Source organism: Tripterygium wilfordii, chromosome 20 (assembly GCF_013401445.1).
Source record: "Tripterygium wilfordii isolate XIE 37 chromosome 20, ASM1340144v1, whole genome shotgun sequence".
NCBI classification, from domain to species: domain Eukaryota; kingdom Viridiplantae; phylum Streptophyta; class Magnoliopsida; order Celastrales; family Celastraceae; genus Tripterygium; species Tripterygium wilfordii.
In genome coordinates this window covers 222,526-243,497 of record NC_052251.1, presented here as the reverse complement: position 1 = coordinate 243,497, position 20,972 = coordinate 222,526, and the positions used below count along the sequence as shown (strand labels likewise).

General features: G+C 36.6%; 2 protein-coding genes across 3 annotated transcripts; one reads left to right on the top strand and one right to left on the bottom strand.

Moving 5' to 3' along the window:
* Positions 1–47: 47 nt before the first annotated feature.
* On the bottom strand, positions 48–12,504 carry LOC119986625 (lon protease homolog 2, peroxisomal-like). Of its 2 annotated transcripts, none has more exons than XM_038831261.1 (17): positions 12,250–12,504; positions 11,688–11,800; positions 11,465–11,573; positions 10,988–11,157; positions 10,617–10,708; positions 9,345–9,524; positions 9,160–9,243; positions 8,782–8,909; positions 7,366–7,567; positions 7,071–7,277; positions 5,545–5,675; positions 4,452–4,665; positions 3,459–3,761; positions 2,248–2,442; positions 1,813–2,058; positions 1,104–1,213; positions 48–526 (listed from the first exon to the last, which is right to left on the bottom strand). In XM_038831261.1, exons 1-16 carry the CDS (start codon positions 12,354–12,356, stop codon positions 1,148–1,150), a joined length of 2,547 nt encoding a protein of 848 aa, XP_038687189.1. In that variant the 5' UTR covers positions 12,357–12,504; the 3' UTR covers positions 48–526; positions 1,104–1,147. The 2 variants fall into 2 exon arrangements, with proteins under 2 accessions (XP_038687189.1, XP_038687188.1); XM_038831260.1 differs by having other exon boundaries at positions 1,104–1,205.
* Positions 12,505–13,249: 745 nt separating this feature from the next.
* LOC119986606 lies at positions 13,250–17,464 on the top strand. The gene is made up of 6 exons (XM_038831240.1): positions 13,250–13,405; positions 13,518–13,800; positions 14,605–14,666; positions 15,340–15,430; positions 16,356–16,458; positions 16,539–17,464. Exons 2-6 carry the CDS (start codon positions 13,688–13,690, stop codon positions 17,214–17,216), a joined length of 1,047 nt encoding a protein of 348 aa, XP_038687168.1. The 5' UTR covers positions 13,250–13,405; positions 13,518–13,687; the 3' UTR covers positions 17,217–17,464.
* The last annotated feature ends 3,508 nt before the right edge of the window (positions 17,465–20,972 follow it).

The following is a 20,972-nucleotide window of genomic DNA, read 5'->3' as shown; positions in this document are numbered from 1 at the left end:
GTATGTTCTCGACAACTATCCAGAGACATTATAAAGACAACTATCCAAGTCCCACAAAATGTTGTATAGGCTTGTTAATCAAAAAACATGCATTTTGTCGAAACAATAAAATATACACAGTAAGAGTGTAATTATACTTGTACAGACAAAAAACAAGAGACAACAAAATGCCTCTGTTTGTAAGCCAGAAGCATGATACACTTTCTTGAATGCCTGAAGGGGCCAATATATACCACCAATATCCATTTGATGCTTCTGAAAGGGACTCAACCCTCTTAGGCTTCTTAGTCTGAACATGATCAATTCAGCTCTTAACAATTTTTTCCCGTCTCAGACCAATGGCCTCCACAAGTATTCAATCAGTCTACAGCTGTATGTGGTCACAAGCAAACCAAAGCCTTTTGCAATAAATTCCTAGGGTAAGCGCATGTTTGTGTTCTTGTCATATTTTTGAGTGTTGTCTCCATGGGCAACCACCTTCAAATGCTTGCTCTAGCACGTCTTCCATTCGCTTAGCAAACAGGATCTGTTGAAATGCAGGGAGGTGAAATAGTGAAAGTTTGAGTTCACTGGTACATCCATACATTATAAACTAATGCCCAACACAGTCGAGCAATTCATATCTATGGAATAGCAATCCACAATATGCTTCAAGGGTTATCAAGATGGAAAATCTGAACCTATTGTCATCTTCTACTCCCTTGAATCATCTAACTGAACCATAACTAGCTTGAAATATAAAACCATTATATGGCACAAAATTTGGGGAAGAGGATGGCCCTCTATCACCCACGTTCTTTCAGACATATTTTCGCAAGCAGTCTGTCTAACGCAAGAGTTCTTGCTAGATTAAAAAGAACCCCCAATTCTACATTTGTTTTCTGCCTGTTGAGCTTTGAAATAACCCCCAAAATGTTAGTCAAAGCTAAGAAGATCCAAATCTCATGCAAATTAACATGAAAAGCAAACATGAATCTAAATCCAACTCTAGAATGAGAATAGAGTAAAATATGGATACTGTGTTCCCAAAACACAGTATATCTCCAAGATAAGGTGCATTTATAAAAGCAAGCTGCAATTTGCCATGAGTGAAAACAAATTACCTCCAGACTGGTAAGCACAGTAGCTGGTACTTCAACCAAGTCCTTCAAATTTCTCTCCGGTAGAATGACTCTCTTGATTCCAAATCGGTGAGCTGCCAATATCTGCAAATTTTATATTCAAGAAAATGAACTGAGAAATCGCTTTGTGGTTTTTCAAGAACTATACAGATATGCATAACTTGATACTATCCTTATTGCATAATTGCAAAGTTTCATAGATGAGACACAGTGGCTATGCAGGGATTTAATTTGATTTTACCCACAAGGTTTTAGTCCGACAGATTTGAAGACTTTAGGAATAATTTAAATAAGAATTTGGTCCAAGTCCGTATATGACTTAGTTGACACTCGGTATCTATACATTTAAGAGCATCCTTTTATGTTTCAAGTATAATGATTATTCTGGTAACCTCATTTTTTTTAATTCCCCAATTCTTTGTCCTCTATTCTCCTGGGTGTTAACATATTGTACAGCCATGGGTTCAGCACGACCTTTATCATGCATTTATGAAAAATGGCAACTGCAAGAAGAGACAATATAGTGGAATATTTCAGATGCAAAAGTGCAACGAAGTTCTAAATTACTGGATATTGGCAGTTCAACTTGATAAATAAGTGTAAATTTATGAACTTAACAATACTAATTCATTGTGATATCCCAGGCTACTTTCCCAATGAAATTAGGACTAGTTGATGAAGTGAAATATACCTTATCTTTGACACCACCAACAGGCAGCACAAGACCCCTTAAAGTGATTTCCCCAGTCATTGCCGTATCTGCTCTTACGCGTCTCTGACTCAACAGCGATACCAGAGCTGTCACCATGGTTACACCAGCTGATGGCCCATCTTTGGGCACAGCCCCAGCAGGAAAATGTATATGAATATCCCGACTCTCCATAAGATTGGTTTCCTCAGCAGATGCCAAAATAAGATCTCTTGATCTGGCTCTGACCTATATAGATGAGAAATTCAGTAACAAACGTAGAACAATGGATGGAAAACGAATACAGGTTTCCAAATTTCAAATGCAAGATAAGGCTTAAATGGCATCAGCAAGAACTATTAGTAAACAGAGTAGTATTAACTTTAAAAAAAGGAAAAAATGAAAACCTAAAAGGCAATTTAATAAGCACTAAATTACCCATGTCAATGCGATTTGCGCTGATTCTTTAATTACATCTCCAAGTTGTCCTGTCAAATGTAATTCACCATTCCCAGCCATTTCTGTAGCTTCAACAAACTGAACCTCACCACCAAAAGAGGTCCAAACAAGTCCCACAGATACCCCAGGAGTTGCAACACGTTCAGCAGCTTCTGAATCATCAAATCTTGGAGGCTGTATCACAGGATATATGAACAATATTATCAAATCTGCTGGAAACAAGTGGCAACCACTACTAAAATAAATTTCATAACCGAAGATGTAACCAAACCAAGGTTGCTCCAGATCAAGAGAAAGACGCCTCAGTGCACAAGATCTCATTAATATGAGGCCTGGCAAGGGTCAAATGTACCCATCCTTCTTCCTATATCGTAAAGCGGTTGGTAACTAATTTGAACCTTTCAAACCCAAATCGTAATGGGACGGACAGCCTTACCATTGTGCAAAAGCCCAGATAATACATGGAGAAGTCTCTGCATTCATGGGCCAATGAAGCGGACAACAATAAACCATAACAAACAAGATTTACTCATATGTGCTACCTCTTAACTCCTTTGTAACAATGTGCGAATAGATAAAAAGATGCCGGCTACACATGTCACCCCTTTGGACTAGGCCATTTCACCAAAACGGAAAACGGGAACTAGGATGAACTGAAGTACCAAAACTGCAAATTTAGTCCTTGACTTATTTTTTTGTTCTTAAGGACAATAAGATGAAATGGGAGAGAAAGAAGTCACCATAATTTTATACAAGTAAAAATCCCCGTTAAGAGCTTTCAACTCAATTGCTGAGGTTAAAGGTTATTCCCACTTGGTTAGAAAATTAATAATATAACCACAAGACTTATTATAATAAAAAATGTTTTAATTGGAAACTGTCATCAGATAGCTACCTAAAGTCCCGTGAACTCCCGTAAATGCACTGACATGAAATTGCTTTATCACACAGCTTAACCACTCATACATACATATTAGCCGATGAGGCAATGACATACTTTTCAAAAGGCACAGGCCGATGAAATAATTTTCAAATGACATTATATTTAACGACTAGAAGCTTCCTCGCCCCGATGACATAAACCATAGCATTGAAAGTCACTTGAATAGCATACGAGGTATGAGAGATCTTTTAAATATGAAGCCTCCATGTAAAATGGGGAGAAATTTTAAAGAATAAATAAATATTACCCCCAATACTTTTTCCAGCATAGCCTCGTCAACAATCAAAGGCATGGTAATCTTGAATGCATTTGATATCTCATGATTGTTTAGACCCATAGGAATAACTTCCATTTCCACTTCAGCTCCATCAGCAAGTCTATTTTCCAGTAATGGTGAAGCAAGCTGGTGGACATCTTTGTTGAGTGGGACAGCTTGACCTTGCTCTGCAACTCTCACTGCTGCTGCACGTGCCAATGCAGCCAGGTTCCTCTCTAAATTCCTAACGCCAGCCTCCCTTGTGTATCTTTGAATGACGAGTTTCACCACAGCCTACCAAAATAAAGGTTTGATGAACATCTATCCAATATACCATGATGTGAACAAAAACGCAATACAAAATCTAGATTTCTACTTCCACACTAACCATTTGTCTAAGTTAAGACATTCTACGAAAAAATATATATATATATACATATATATATATATATATATATATAAAGTCAACATTTCTATCCATAAAATCAGGTAGTGCATTGGACTTTACAGAGCACATGCTGGAGACTATTTCTTATGATAATTCAGTGGAACATTCAGAAGAAAACTTCACAATAAAGTAAGTTACCTTTCATGGAGTTTGACGAAATTAAAAGTATTGATAAGTTCATGAACTGCCTAATCAGTGCATGTCAAAAACATATACATAGATTATATCAAAACTAAAGCTTGTCATAATGATTATAGTTCAGGGAAGTAAAACGTGTCTTTTCAACTTCGAAGGGTTGCAACACCCAGCCTTTTATTATTGACTGACACCTTTAAGCTGAGCACTTATAGAAACAATAGCTTTCAGGGACATCTAAAGTTCACTCATTCAGAAGTAAATATCTGTAGCTTGACTCGTATCAAATAAAAACACCCAATTTTATAAACTAAGCCAGCCTAAAACCTTTTATGGGCTGCTATCTCTGTACAAATAAGAAAAACTGTAAATGGTTAATACTTTTTGTAAGACTTCAGTACCTCTGGTATCTGAAGGAACTCAGAACTCAAACCATGCTGATCCAGAACCCGAGGAATCAAATGTCGCATTGCTATGTTAAGCTTTTCTTCATAAGTGTATCCAGGCAGCTCGATGACTTCCATCCTGTCTAAGAGTGCCGGAGGGATAGGCTGCACCCTGTTTGCAGTTGCTACAAAGACCACCTTTGAAAGATCAAATGGAACATTCAAATAGCTGCATAACTTAGGTTAAGGAGTTTTCATACTGGCATTGATGAGATCATTATTGTGACAGCACTTCTAAAAAAAGGAAGATGTGTGATACCCACTAACACCTTTCCTGAAAATAAATTTTAAACAAAATTTAGGATATTCCGGAGTTGGGAAGTGAAAACAGGTTGTAAGTCAATAGAACTACAAATTCATGTGGAGGATAGAAAAGCGAAACATTGAAAGACACACTTGAGCTATTCAGGAGTTGGGAAACATAAACAGGTTTAAAGTTTTAGTATATCATCACCACCACTGCCATCATCAAAGCATTTGTCCATTTGAGATAGGCCAAATGAAATCATAAGAGAAATCAATTTGAATCCACTACATAGATTCTCTTCACCTTTTTCTCCTATCTATAGCTCCCCATCAGCTAATACTATATTTTACAGAAGATATCCTTTGTTATTACTCACATCCCCGCCCTTTTGGGTCTCCCTATGCTATTTTTACTACTGTATACTCTAGTTTTCTCAATCATTCTCACCATCACCCCACTATTTCCATGTTGTACATATATGAATCAACAAATTCAATAGCTAAATAAAACACTGGGAGGTCATTATGAAGGTTGAAAAATAAATGAATAAATAGAGAAAAACTTGAACATATTATTGATATTCAAGTGTATTCAACGTATTTGTATCAAACGGAGAACCAAAAGTAATCAATATATAATTCCAAAATTGATCCTTTTCAATGTTATTTTAGTTCTCTCACTTAATTTTATTCTACTTTTTGTTCTAATTTAATTGACTATGGACAATTTATTTTAATTTATGATCATTGCTCGTCTATCAAACCAATGTTTTTGAAACACAAGTAGCAGAACAAAGGATACTGGTCATTGAATGTTTTGTTTTGCTCAGGGTCAAGAACCTCCAGTAGGGCTGAAGCTGGATCACCACGAACATCAGAACCTGTCTTGTCAATCTCATCTAGCAACATGACTGGATTGCAAACCCCTACCCTCTAAAATCACAAATGCACAAAATTTTTAGTCAATAGACATGTTACACAAATTATTATGCAAACCCCTATCCTCTAAAACAAATTTAAAATTAAAAAAAAAAAAACTAGTCAATCTGAATTTTATCACTGGCACACATCATTACCAATAATAACAATTTTCGTTTCATTATCATCATCATCCCAGCCTTATCCCAAATAGGTTGGGTCGGCTACATGAATCCATTTGAAAAATCAATGCAAATCCACAATAAGAACTTGGAGAAAGCGTATGATGGGGTGCCTATGAAAATAATATGGATTTTAGAGAAGAGAGAAGTCTCGATTATGATATGCATGAAGGAGCCGTAACTAGTGTAAGGACTAATGGAGTAGCTACAGGGGAGTTTCCTATCACCTTAGGTTTGTACTAGGGGTCGGCACTAAACATGTTCCTATTTGTTATAGTGATGGATGAACTCACACAATATATCCAATGTAAGGTACCTTCGTGTATGTTGTTTGCGGATGTCTAGTTCTAATGGATGAGACAATATTAAAAGCTAAGATGTGGATGTAATAATTGAAGTCTAAATGATTTAAATTAAGTAGTTACTAAAACAAAATATATGAAATGTAAGCTTAGTAAGAGCAGACAATGGAATGAACAAACGATCGAATTAGATGAGAGATAATTAACAAAAAGTAAGGTCTTTAAATATATTTGCTCGATTTTCCAAGATGATTGAAACATTAATGAAGATGTAGCTAATAGGATTAAAAACGAGTGGATGAAGTGGAGGAGTGCATTTAGGATTTTATGAGACTGAAAGATTCCTTTAAAACTGAAAAATTATATAGGTAAACGATACGACCCGTGATGACGTGTGGTTTTGAGTGTTGTGGTAAAGAGACAACATATCCAAAAAATGAATATAGCAGAAATGCGAATGCTTCGCTAGATGTGCGGTCACACGAGTAAAGATAGGATAAGAAATGAGATTATTAGATCTAAGGTAGGAGAAGCACCAACGGAAGATAAGTTGCAAAAAAAGTCGAGATAGCGGTGCAACGGTGAGAAGAATCGAGAGAATTTGTATAGGAGAGAATAGGAAGAGAAGAGAAAGACCTAAAAAGACATGACTTGAAGTAGTAAGAAAGTATATGGAATTGATAAGAGTATAATCCTAGATAGAAATGAACCGTGGAAACAAATAATGTAGTAGATTTCCGTTGATTTTCTTATAGACTTATGTAGCGGACTCCAAACTTTTAGAATAGAGGCTCATATGATGATGATGATGTTGGACTTTCCTATATCAGACCAATTACATAGTGTTTTTTTATTTTTTGCAAGAGAATGTCACATATGAAACAGAATTCAGTCATTATGCTCTTCTCCATAGAAAAGCTTTCTACCTTTACTCCATCAATAAGACGCCCAGGCATGCTGCCAATGTATGTTCTTCTATGCCCTCTAATGTCAGCCTCATCCTTAACACCACCAAGAGATATACGTATAAATTTTCTTCCCAAAGAAGCGGCAATAGATGATGCCAAAGAAGTTTTCCCAACACCTGGTGGACCAACAAAGCACAATATTGGACCTCTTGCATCAGGTTTCAGCTGCAGCAGAAAGAACGAGAATATAAATCGGTATTTCCATGGAATAACAATAATATATGGGAAGAATAACTAAAACAAAAAGGGTCACCTTGCGAACAGCCAGATATTCGATAACTCGTTGTTTGACCTTGACTAGACCATAGTGGTCACTATCAAGACGTTCTCTTGTAGCTTTTAGGTCTAGATCCTGTTCTTCAGTGGTTTTTTGCCACGGAAGATCAGCAAGAAGCTCTAGGTACACACGTGAACTATTATATCCTGGTTGTTGAGGTTGCATTTTCTTTAGCCTCCTGTGGGGGAGAATGCCAAAAATTAGGGGGGGGGGGAGAGAGAGAGAGAGTTAACTGCAGAATAATAACAAAGATCCTCAGAGTTTAACGTACAAATCAGTCCATTGATAAGATCACTAAAGGAAGGAGTATACGAGTAAAATCTTGCAAATTTGGAAGAGAATTTTTGTGTTTCATGAGCACAGAAAAGTTACCTTCTCAGAATACATCCTGTCAAAGAAGTTCATTTTGAAAAAGCTTAGTAAAGTTGGTCTTGTGAATCACTGAATTGTGTTAGCAGGATGCAATCTAGTGACTTTGTACATTATATTCAAATTCCCAAGTATTTCCCACCTTTTGTTCAGGATCTACTAACTTGTACATAGAGGTGGAAATGTGGAATCATATTTTTCTTGAATGCATTTTTAAAAAATTGATAAGTGCGCTCCCAGTTTTGACCAAAATATATACTTAACCCCAGTGCTAACAGTAACTTTTCTTTCTTTTCATTTTAGAAAGAATACCTTTCTTGTGCTCAACAATTTTTCATATTGTGCTAGTGTTTCTTTTTCTCTCTGCATAAACAGATAGAAATGCACACTCAAAAAGGCTAACTACCTCAGGGGATAAAAGCACTGCCTCATAAGTGAAATTTAAAATCCATGATAGTCTATAAAACAGAAAATATGGCTACAAGGAACATAAATGAAGTAGCTATCCAGCACCATGCCATTACATTTTGTACTGCCTCAAATGTGATGATAACTTTTTACATCTAATGTCATGCCAGACATCAGTGACATTTGATCCGAAATTTCATGATGGCTTTTCTAATTAGAGAATCTCTAAATAAACAAAAAGCAGCAATACCAAATTTGCATTCAATTTCAAAGAACATCCCTGGTGTAATAAGAATCAACTACTTCTATAGCCATGATGCAGATGACAAAGAGGTCACAAAGACCACAAGTCAAGTATCAAAGAAACTTAAGGGTGATCCTTTATTTGAAAAAGGTAAATTTAGATAATTGTATGGTCTGTCTTAATTGAGTTTTCCATGATTTTTAAGAGAAAAGATATTGTCGGGATCAATGGGTTAGCAGGAATTTCTAATTTATTACTAATGTGTTGTTAATGAGAATGATGTGAGAGCTGCCATATGTCAGCCATCCTCAAAGACGCATCTCTCCAGATAGAGATTATATTTGTTGTCCCAGTTTACTATAACAACATACCTCAACTCCCTCTGCGCATGCTTCCAGATATTTGAAGGCATTCCAGCACTTTCCATCTTTCTTTCCAAGGCAGTAACATCATCCTCGTCATCATCATTGTCACCAAGCTCCTCTTTTATAGCCCTCATCTGAAAATTTTCACGTGAAACATGTAAATGTCTTAGGCATCCACACAAAGACGAGATGCCAAGAATGAGAAGCTACTTGCAAACCTCATTGCATTTACAATATCCACGGTGAATGCCCACTCCACGTGTATTTTTGGCGAGTATGTATTCGCACAATAATTTACTGAAGCCAAATGTAATTTGAAGCAAAAACAAAACACCATTGTATCTTTTTTCATATTCTACTTATCAATCCAGGATATCAATTAACCTGCTGGCGAAGAAGAAACTCTTTCTGAGATTTTGACAACTGTCCTTCAACCTTTTGAGAGATCTTCTCTGCTACACGTATTGACTGGCAGAGGCAAAGATTTAACATTATTTCACAAAAGGCCAGAGCAAGCAACAAGATAATTAAATGTTGAAGGTATAATTACCAGTGAAAGAAAAGACTACCTGTAAATGCCTGTCAACCAATTCAGTGGCTTTTGAAAGTCTCACTTTCAGATCAACTGAGTCTAACATAGCTAGTTGTTCTTCAAAACTTATCTCGAAACTAGCAACAAATATATCTGCCAATTTATGAACAGGAACCGTGTCCAGCAGAACTTTTGTTCTTCCACCGGTTTTTTGTTTCTATCGGAACAATCGACAAGGATTATTAACAAGAAGTCAGAATGACTTCATAATTGCAAAATATCAAAAGATTAATAAAATTTAATAGTAGCTGCAAGGTTCATTCTTCAGTCACATACATCTCTCTCAATGAGAAGATTTTATGATAGCAAGATCTGGATCCAATGGCATCCAGATCATGACTCTCTGCTCCCACTTTAAAAGTGATATCTTGCCTGCCTATCAGGAGATTTTACAGAATAATACAAAAATGAAGACCTTTGAAATCCATTCTACCGTCCATGCCAACATATGCTTCTAAATAGCTTATTAGTGAGTCCAAATACTTGGCATTGCATGAGTTTCACAAATATTATTTCATATTCGATTGCAAGTTCTCTACTTCTGGAAGAACCTCTTGTGGAAAATCCACCGCCAATTTGCCTATTAAAAGAAGAATAACTAAAAGAGAAGAATAACGACATCAATAAAATGAGGAAAGGCTATATTATTACTTCCATGCTATAGTGAGCAGCTCACGACCAGACAAGTTGACCGGGAAAAATATTTCTTCAAAAACAGTGAATGAGAAATTAAATAAAAGTTCTACTTTAGGAAATAAAAAGCAGTTATGTAGCATCTACACACTGATGGCAGTGTCATCCAAATTCATAAAAAACGAAGTCTTAACACACCGACAAAAATTCCAAGTGAATAATTTATCCATGAGAAGGTGTTACCACCAAAAACCATTAGTTGCTTTAAGAAATATACGATAATCTAATAGATTGACATCGCCAGCATCTCAAAATTTATCAAATGGAACAAGATGACAATTTTTTTAAATAAAATAAGATTAAAGAATAGCCTAGCAGGCAAATAGCAACATTATAAGGCTATTAACGTAAAGAACTATTGATGCAGTAAACGATCAAAAAGAAGATAGACGGTTTATAGCCAAAAAGATGTCAGGTGTGCATAGAACTGCTTGGAGAAACCCAAGCACACAGGTACAACCATGCCCTCCAGTGAAACAATTAAATCACAAGCCAAAGAGATGGTCACATGCATTTCCAGGTTTTCACTTCCTGGAGGTCTCCATACAAAATTTACCTGCTCAAGAAGAGTAATAAGCTCCATGGCAGTTGCTTTGAACTGGCGAGACAATGTTACAAATTCCGGATCTTGCTCCACTTGTTCCATCTCTAAATAAAATTAGACGAATACAAAACCGGTCATAATATGAGTGAATGACCACATTGTAAGTTTGTAACTCATCAAAAAACATGACTACCCAGCCCATTTAGACATTCCTTATCGGAAAAAATTGAATCTAGATAAACCAAAAATACGCCGAAAAGAAGTTGTTTCATGCAGCTTGAAGCAATTTATGTATTATGAGCATGTATGGTGAATTTCCTCAACAGTATAAAAGATTCACTTCTCTTATACCCATGCATAATATCTTACAGAGTCTAACTTACCGGCCTTGGTCATATCAAGTGGAGATATACGTGCAGTATAATATGTTCCTCTAGTGCTAAGATCCTGCACATTGAATCTGCAAAGACCTTCAAGCACAACTATATATGTCACCCTCCCACTTGGTTTCTCAACCCCTCTTGACAAATGTAGAGCACGAGCGGCCACTCCCCTGAGAAATCAAAATTATATAACCACCTCTTAATTTAGAAACCAACTAAGAGGGGAAAAGAGTTGGTTTAGCATCACATATTCTCCCAGAACAATAAACAACAAAGAAATGTGGAATTTCATGTGAAAACTGATGCAAGAGAGAAGGGGCAACCATGTTAATACAGAATTTGTAGCAGGAGGTAAATGGTATACAACACGTGGCATAAAAGATATGGGGAACCCATGAAATCATTTGAAAACACTTTGAACCAAAAAAAAATTGCATGACCAATATATGAAATAGTAGATGATACATCGGAGTATACCTGTTGTGCCAATAGGTAACCTCTTGCTGGTTCTTTCCGTCAAGCTTGTGAGCTTCTGGTGTACCAACATGAGTTTTTGAGCTTCTTTCCGCAGAGTCACTTCCAGCACCTAAAATTAGAGAATTACATTATTATATCTCCAACATATTCCCTGGGGCGCACCATTAAACAAGGGCAAAGGAAACCCAACAAATCAGCACAGAAATAGAAGACAATTCATCACCTTGAGGTAAGGAGGGGCTTACAGACGCTGTCTCTGTGGCGTCTCGAACTGGCAGAATACCAATTAATCCCTTCTCTTCTCGCTGCCATAACTCTTGCTCAACCAATTTCACGCTGTATTAATAGAAGATTTGTTGATATCCTAACGCAGTGTACCAACATGCGATTTCACAGGTAATTCACAACAAATTGAAACCAAACATATTGGAGAACTACTCTAGACCAAAATACAACATTAAAATTCCTTACTCATATACAAATTCGATTAATCAAGACTCGCCGTCACAGGTTATTAAAATTGCATTCACATATTAAATATGAAATCAAAAGCAAATCCAGTTGAAAGACGACCGTAATATTGTTCTATTATGGGGAAAAAACTGCAATACGCATACATAAATACACAAATAAATACGAACTTAGAGGAAATTCAAAAATGAAGCATCTAGTTCCTTGATCATCTCTCATGGAAATGGAATAGTGCATTTCATCTACCGAAGAATCAAAACTACAGAAGAAAAGAGGTAGATTAAGTGAAAGATACAAAGATAGGATGGAAGAACCTGCTAGCTGAAGTACATCGAATTCGAATTATGGCGCCAGGCAAGAGGACCTTGTTTCGGAAAGGAAGGATCGCGAGCCGACTCGGTAGCTCCACCGATTCCGCCATCTCTGCAATTCAGATAGTGTGACCGCAAAAACAGGGTTGGAGGCAGAGTCTAGGCTTTTATAGGGAAGAAAGCGCGAGAGAAGCACGAGAATAAGGAGAGGAGAGGAGAGGTTCGTTGGTTTTGGTCTTGATTGGTTTCAATCGGCACGACTTCCTCTGTGTTAAATCTATTTATCTCTTTTTCTTTTAGCATTAGTATTATTTTTCTTTTATTTATTGCTGCTAATAATGGAAAGGATAAGAGACAAACGAAGCCAGTGAGTCTCCTGGCAAGTTCTAAGCCGTCGGATGGCAGATAAGGTGGAGGTAATCGTCATCTTCCATGGACCAGCATGACGGTAGTTCGTGGGACCCATCGACCATGTGATATATGGGATGGATGGATCATGCGAGAAGGCTTGGAGGAAGATGAGATTGGTCAATCGTAATGAGTAATGACTAATGACCATACAAATGCAATCCAGAGTAGAATAAGAATGTGCCACGTTTGGCATGTGATGATAAAATAGTGGTTGTTGGGTAGGAGCCATTACATAATAACTCTTTTATTATACTAATAATAACTCTCGCTGGTTAATGAGACATTTTGGTTTGATTTGGCTGCTTTTGATTTTTGAATACAATTCCAACTGTGACTCTCCCGACAATGGAATAATTATCATCCCATCTTTGAGTTTGACTTCACTTATGTTGGTCATCTACCATCAATTATACACAGCCTCCAGCCTTACCCAATTATAACACTGACCAACAGACATCATATGATGAAACACCACCATGGGCTGGTAAAGTTTGATTGGGCCAGACCTCACGCTCGGCTTAAAAACTTGACATCTCAAAAGTGGCCCATTATCAAAAGTGGCTCAGTCTGGGTCGGCCCATTATCTTATTTCAATTTGTTTTTCCCCTCTGCTCGATCACTACCGAAATTACTCCCATCGGTTCTCCCTGAGTGCCGGAGACGGCGTTCTTTCAATTTGCCCCCAATAGTTTTCTTCATCGCATTGTTGGTCGTTGATTTTGCGGGGGATTTACAAATTTTGTCTCTGGTATTGTCTCGTATTATTCTACCTACTACCTTTAGGATTTACAAATTTACTCTCTCGAAAATTCGAGTTGAATTCATGATAAAGCATAGTTATTTTGTTTGAGAACTTTCAGGTTTAAGTATGGCGGTAACTGCAAGTGAATTCCTAGTCTGGTTGAAATCAACACAACAGAGTCCTTGACGGGGTGTCCGTCTGCTTCACAAACTCTCTCTTCAAATGAAATGCTGGTGAGCTTCAAGAGAAGTCGCTTTGTTTTACTACAATTTTGAGAAATTGAAATTCATGGCAGCTCCTTCACCGGTCCTGGGCAACAACTCCATCGCCACCCCACCCAAGACCCTTCGGGGTCTCAACAAGCCGAAGTGTAGTCAGTGCGGCAATGTTGCTCGCTCCAGGTATTCCATCCTCACCCGCTGGATATATACAAGTATGTATTTTTACAGATTGTGAAAATTGGAGTATGTACGCATGCATATACATTTACTTGCGTGTTTAGCAAACGCGATTCCGGGTGGGAAAACCCAGATTGTCCTCAACTTAGTAGCGCAAAGACTTACTTAAATCTGAACTAAATGATTGATACCTGTCATTTTAGAGGCTTATTATGTTCACGATTATTATTGCACACAGTTTTTTGCCTTGTATCAACTCACTTATAGTGGCCTCCAACCCGAAGGACTTCTCTTATGGATTAATGTAGCTTATCCCGCATTGTTTTGGGATGATGGCTTTAATGATGATGTACACTCAGTGGTTTTTTACTTGCTTATTAGTTTTTTTGTATTTTCATGGGGAGAATAAACAATGAGTTCAACTTCCACCTTTAGTTACTGCTTTTGGTGAAGTTCTTCATGGTAAATGGTTAGGGGGATTTGGGGAAGAAAGAAATTTTCATTCCAAAGGAATGATCATTGTTAGTAAATATCGAAAGGTAGAGGGTGATGGATATGTTGGAGGAATGGGTTAAGGTTTACAAATCTTTTCAACTTGGTTGGATGTTATACATTGGTGTTTTGTTGTTGAAGTCTTCAACTTTCAGCAGGAGGCTTGAAATAGCATATAAATGTTACACTTGTTTTTTTATGAGTATGTTGCACTTTTACGTGCCTCATATATTATTACTGTTAATGGGGTGTATGAGAAATGCTAGAGACTCCCACCTTGGTTGTCTTGATGAACTGAATCGTGTCTGCATGCAGGTGCCCATTTCACTGTTGCAAGAGTTGCTGCTCCAAACTCGAAAATCCATGTCCTATTCATGGTATGTACACTTTATTGACGTGCTTAAAACTGTCTTGTGATTCAAGGGGTGATGCCTTTTTAGCGTGTCATCTTTTCATAAACTAGAAGCATGATATCTCAGCGCTCGGAATAGATGGACTTATCAGTCTTATTAATCATTTGGTTATCAAATGCCGCATATCTGTCCTGGATTAAAATTTTAAAATAACAAGTTAATGTTGGTTACGGTTTGTTATTTTTCTGAAGGGCTTGCCCTTGCGACTAGTTTTTTTTACTGTGGATATTGGTTTGTTCCTATTCCAATTTGTGCATGTGAGCATAATGTTAAAAGATCAACATTTACCTCGGTTAGTACCCTTTTGTTTTTTAGATTGTGGTGTTTCCTTTTGTGTCAAGAAAAAAAATCAGGCTTGTTTGGTTGAAAGATGTTGCTCTCTAATACTTGCAACTAGTCGAGCATATGTGCTTCCTCACTAACCTGAGGGCAGGGGTTCAAATCTCCTTATCCTCCCACTGGTGGCGGTAATAAGAAAATAAGAACAGTTGCTAAGTAAAAAATGTATATAATGTACATCTGGGGGCTTATATGGAGATTTATCTGCTTCTCTTTTTCAAGTTTTTGCCACTTTTTTGTCATTTGACATTGTTCTTTTGTCCATTGTGTTATCTTATCTTATGTATTATTGATGCAGTTTTGAAAGCCAATGCAACATTTACTGACAAAACTCCTACTTCAAGCAGTCCTTTGTTTGAGCAGCCATCAACTGAAGCATCTTCTGCAGGGTATGTGTGCAATTTCTTTCTAATTTTAAATTGAATAGTACTCTGGCTGTATTCCATGGAATGGTGTAATGAACGTCAGATTTGTGTATTCCATGGACTTGTGTAATGAAAGTCAGATTTGGAAAAATCCAGTTGCTCTCATTTATATCCTGAACCATGTTGGAGTTCTAGAGCTTGTTTAATCTAGAATTTTTTGGATTTCATCCTCCTATGCTCCAACAGAATATGCTGTGAGGATAAGTGTAATCCGATAAAAGGGAAGTGTTTGTATCAATATTTCAAAGTGAGAGATGCATAGACATAAAATTCCTGGCATTGTCCATGTTCACTGCCCTGAATGCATGAATTTGTAGTGAACTGGAAAACCTCTCTGTAGCTTAGACTTGTCCACTAGATTCATTTCTGTAGGCATGTCTGCTTGTGTGTTAGACACATCACTGACCATATAAGTTTATGTCCTACTTGGGTAACTTCACGAAGTGTTTGTGTCATAGTTTAGCAAGTAGAACCAAGAAATTTGGCTTTCAGATGTTGCATTGCTGTTTTTTTTTTAAATGTATGAGTAAGGGAAGGATACATGGCAGCAGCTGCCAGCTGTAACCTCAGCGGTCTTGGTACCATGCAAGATGGGTCTAATGAGGCCCAACTTTGAGGAGGTTCTACATATATGTAATTCTAGAATGGGACTTCAATATTCGTCAAATTTGCTAATTCACTACAACGGATGCTTCTAACAAAACTAAAATTTTATTTGATATTCTGTCATCAACTTCATGAAGTGTTATGATTCTTCTTTGACCTTCCTTTATAACATTTGGCCTGGTCAGTACTCAGTAGTATCTTTCCGAGGTGCTCAAGGTTAGTTTTCTGTTTTGTTATTTTGACGTTTGATTTTTCTCTCCATCTTTCATGGGCCCTGTTACAGGAATGCTCTTAGAGTTGCATCACTTCGACAACTTTCGAGCAATTTTGCCCAATTTAACAATTTGCAAGTCCCGCTTCGTTCAAGGAAGCCATTGACTAAAAAGGTGCTAACAAACTTACATACTCATTAATGTTTGTTATACCATGAAACAATGGTTTATTCTATCATGAAGTGCTATTTCAGGATGCTGCAACTATAAATGAGTGGAGATTCGCCAAGTTAAAGGAGTACAAGGACAGCAACATTGAAATTGAAAATGAAGCTTTTGACCGGTACGTGCAGAATATTAGTTTGCTGGAGGAGGTATTTTCAGTTGAATCAATTTTAGAAGAGTTTCCCGAGGATGGATCCCCTTCACTCGACCCTTCTGCCACTGAACATGAAGTTGAGATGATGTATTTAGGGCAGAAGTTGGAGATGAGGTCACATACAATGAGAAGCGACAAGTTAAGGAGGAGGATTCAACAAATTGTTAATCAAGGGTTAAGGAAGCTTCAGGAACGTGAGATGAATGAGGAAGTTGACGACGCAAACAGCAAAAATGAACTTGATAAAAAACCGAAAAAGATAAAAAGTTGGTGGGGCGAGAGGTTTTCTGCCTTAAGTGATCTCTTAGACAAGCTAGACAAAGCCCGAAGTAATGAGGATCTTAAGGCTTGCTTGGAGATGAAATCCCAACACCCTGATCTGCATGCAAAGTCAACCAAAGAGGATGCTGAGGTTCCGAAGCAGGACTCTGGCAAAACTGACTGGTCACCTAGGATAGAGGGAAAACTGTTCAGAGCAATAGAAATTGATCAGGAAACCCTTAACATTGTCAATATGCACTTCTCTTCCCTTGAGGAGATAGAAGATTTGTAAACTATGGTTTAGAACTAGATGTTAAGCAGGGAATGGATTACAGATTTGCTCAAAGTGTGTGTTTTTTTTTTTTTTTTTTGGTATTTTCCAAGAAAAATGTTACTCATATATGTCAGTGATTCCACTGGTATCCAGCCACTGCACTGATGTTGGAGGTATCAAACCGATTATGAGTGATTTTGGGTTTCTTTGGGGTTTTTCTTTCATATGATGGGTGGTGCAACAATGCATATGAAATTATGAATCCAGTTACTGCACTTCATGTTGAGATTGGATCAGGAAGGGTCAAACATAAGGGTAAAATACTGAATGCAATTGTGCAAGTTTGTGGGCTTTGTGGTGGACTATTGGGCAGCTTATGTAGGTTAATACTTATATCCCATTAAAGAAAGCCCATTCAGGGACTTGTGATTATCAATTGGATTCCAAATCACTTGTCTTGAAAGCATAATAAAAAAATCATTTGCTTTTATACTTTCAAGTCACTTAAATGGTTTGTTTGGATGCCTTATCTTTCTCTCTGTCTGTTTCTTTGTGATCATATATTCATATGGATGCGCCCCATTTACATGAAACTTGGCAGCCTTGTGTTTTACACCACTTGATAGCTTGAAATCTTGAACCACCCCCTTTGAAATGAAAAATTTTGAGTGGAACCCACAACAGTAAGAAAGAAAAGAAAGGCATTGATTTGTTCAACAAAGATAGGCACTTACCCAATTGTGTTAGGAAACAAAGCAAGAGAGAAATATGATTATGATTATGATGGGATAACTAAACAAACACTTGTTGAACAGAATTATTTATCTTTGAATCAAAGGCCACAACAGTTGAGATTGGTATATATGGTTGCCGTCCATGAAAAAGATTTTTTTAAAATTGGGTCCTAAAGGCATATACCAGGCATTATGACAAAAGCATGCAGCATCCTTCTTCTTCTTCTTTCTCTCTCAAGTCTCTTTTGAAAACATTATGCATTGTAGCTAGGTTTCTTAATGGGTGGTGCTTTCTTGCTTTTATATATTCTCCTCTTACATTTATACATCTTCACAACCCACACCACACCACACCTTTCTTGGTGGATATATATCAATCTGTGTAGTGTAGACTGTAGACTCACTAGTCTATTTACTCTTAACAAATACTATGTGTTCATATATTATATATGTGGGGCTATACTTTGTTCCAAAATCAACTTTGAAGGACCATTCTTTCATTTTCCCTTTTTGGGTTTTGTCAACCCCCATTATCAAAGGCCACCACTAGCAAGATCTCTCAATCAATTAAGCTTAATCATGACTCTTGTAATATGATTTAGTTTTATTATTAACAACAATAAAAGATTAATTTGGCCAACAAAGAATTTTAGGGATCACTTTGTGAATTGAATTAGGTTCTTGATAATATTATGCAAGGGTAGATCGAGATCCATTTCCAATCCAAAAAGAAAGTGGAGATTGTTGCTAATTAAACACACATGTCAGCTGCCAACTCCTAGCTATTCATGGACATCCACACATCACATGCTTAGTACTGTCTGGACTTTTTTTGTTGATAATATTCAAATCAAGTTAATTGATTTGTTTAAGTAAACCAATGGACAATAATTATGTTGGAGATGATAATTTAGAAGCTAGAGATGAAGAGAAAAAGGCTAGGAATATATATTGTAGTGGGTGATCTACACAGAGTCCCATCAATAGATGAAAAATAAATTATAATGTGTAGTGTCTGTCAGTAGTGGTGACAATGAAGAAAAATTAAAGGTCATCAGATCGGGAAGGGAAGCATCATTTTCTGCGAGGTTTGGTTATATATATATATAGATATTCTTCATTTTTCCAAAAAAGTCTCCTTCACTACATGTGTTGTGTGTATGTACAGCCAAGAATCATGGCTTGTGTATTGGCACTGTCTATAATATATTGATGCCTATTCCAATGCTAATTAATTAGTTGATGGACTCAACTAAAGATCTCATAATCAGCCATCACAACTGATCACAAGCATTGATTCAGTCAATATTTATTTGCACTACGTACACACACACACACTATATCTATATATATATATACATATATATATTCTGTCTTTGGTAAAATATACAACACTTGCTAACCGCATATATAACTTGGTCGTTTAGTGTGATATCACTCACTGCTAATGATGAAAATGACCTAAAACAATTAACATTTTAGACCTAAAGAGTAAGAGAGAACACAAATGGATGACCCTGCAATTTGTCCATCACGGGTCATGTTAACTTTTGAACAAGACATATAATCCAAATAAAATTAGCTTATCCCCCATTTTAAGCAAGCAATCTTGATTCTATTTAAATAATAATAATAATGCTTTAATAATGGATCTTATCTTACTAATATAAGTCAAAAGAGAAGCAGGTGAAATATTAATCAAAAGAGGAAAATAAGTTCCTTAATATATAAATTGCACATAATTTCTTTTAACCAAGAACAATACCTCAGCGTGCGACCTCATACGGTTTAATCCTAGAGAAATTAACCCCATTAGACTATCACATATGCGATTAACGTACATCATTACTTACTAACATGCAATAATATATACCCATAGTATTAGTTAAGGAGGGCGATTAAGCAAGCAAATTAATAATCTATTATGGAATATTCAATAGGCACTAGTTATCTAAATTAAATTTGGACAAAAATACAAAATGAAAGACTTGACAATAGATTGTCGGCATGTAATGAATCAACATTGTCGGCATTTACCAATTGAAAAATGATCATATATACCCAAACAAATTAAAAGACTCCTAAAATTTGTACCTTTCAATTGCATAATTATTACGGAATTAACCATGTCCGTTCATCCAAATCATATCATATATCCAAACAAGAAAGTAAGAAACTAGAAATTAACATCTAATGAAATTTATTCTTATTTTTTTTCTCTTGTTTCGTCAAATCTAGCCAGCTACTTCAATAATTTAATATTAATTATTGAATTTGATCGAACATAAGTGATATATTAATCAAATCGATAAACCCTAGCTAGATTATGTTCAAATTACTTTAGTTTAAAGTCGCTGCCTTGGTAATTAAGCGGGCGGCCGTGGCACTTACTGTTCATTTTTATATAGGTTAATGATACGTAGATCATCATTATAAGTAAATCAGCCGACCTAGAGATTTGATTATGACCGACTTGAATTCAATATTTGCCTCTGCCTCTCCCCTCCTCCCCCTCCTCCTCCTCCTCCTCCTCCTCCTCCTCCTCCTCCTCCTCCTCCTTCTTCTTCTTTGTTTTAATTAATCAAACAACATAAGATGCCAAAAAAGAGCAATAATAATGGACCCTTTTGAAAAAGAAAATAGGCACCCATATGTTTTTAGTGCATAGACCCACTTGGGCTGACCAGACCTAATCCAACTAAGACGAAGAAAATATGTAGACAAGCACAAGCTGGTCATCATTTGCTTCTACTACTAAACCACCATTAATCAAAGTTATCACAATCTATGACTATATATTGCTTAGATATTATTCTCTTTGCAACCAAGAAAACCTACCTTCAATGTCTATGAACAAATACATATATATAATCCACAATGATTAAGCCAAAATTATGTATTGAAAATTAATTAAGATAAGGATAGCTTAATTAAAATGTTACATACCTACATCACTAATAAACCAATCTAATTAAAATAGGCAATAGAGTGGATTCAAAATTTGATAGCCCGTCCTTACATACTAAGAACAGTTTATCCG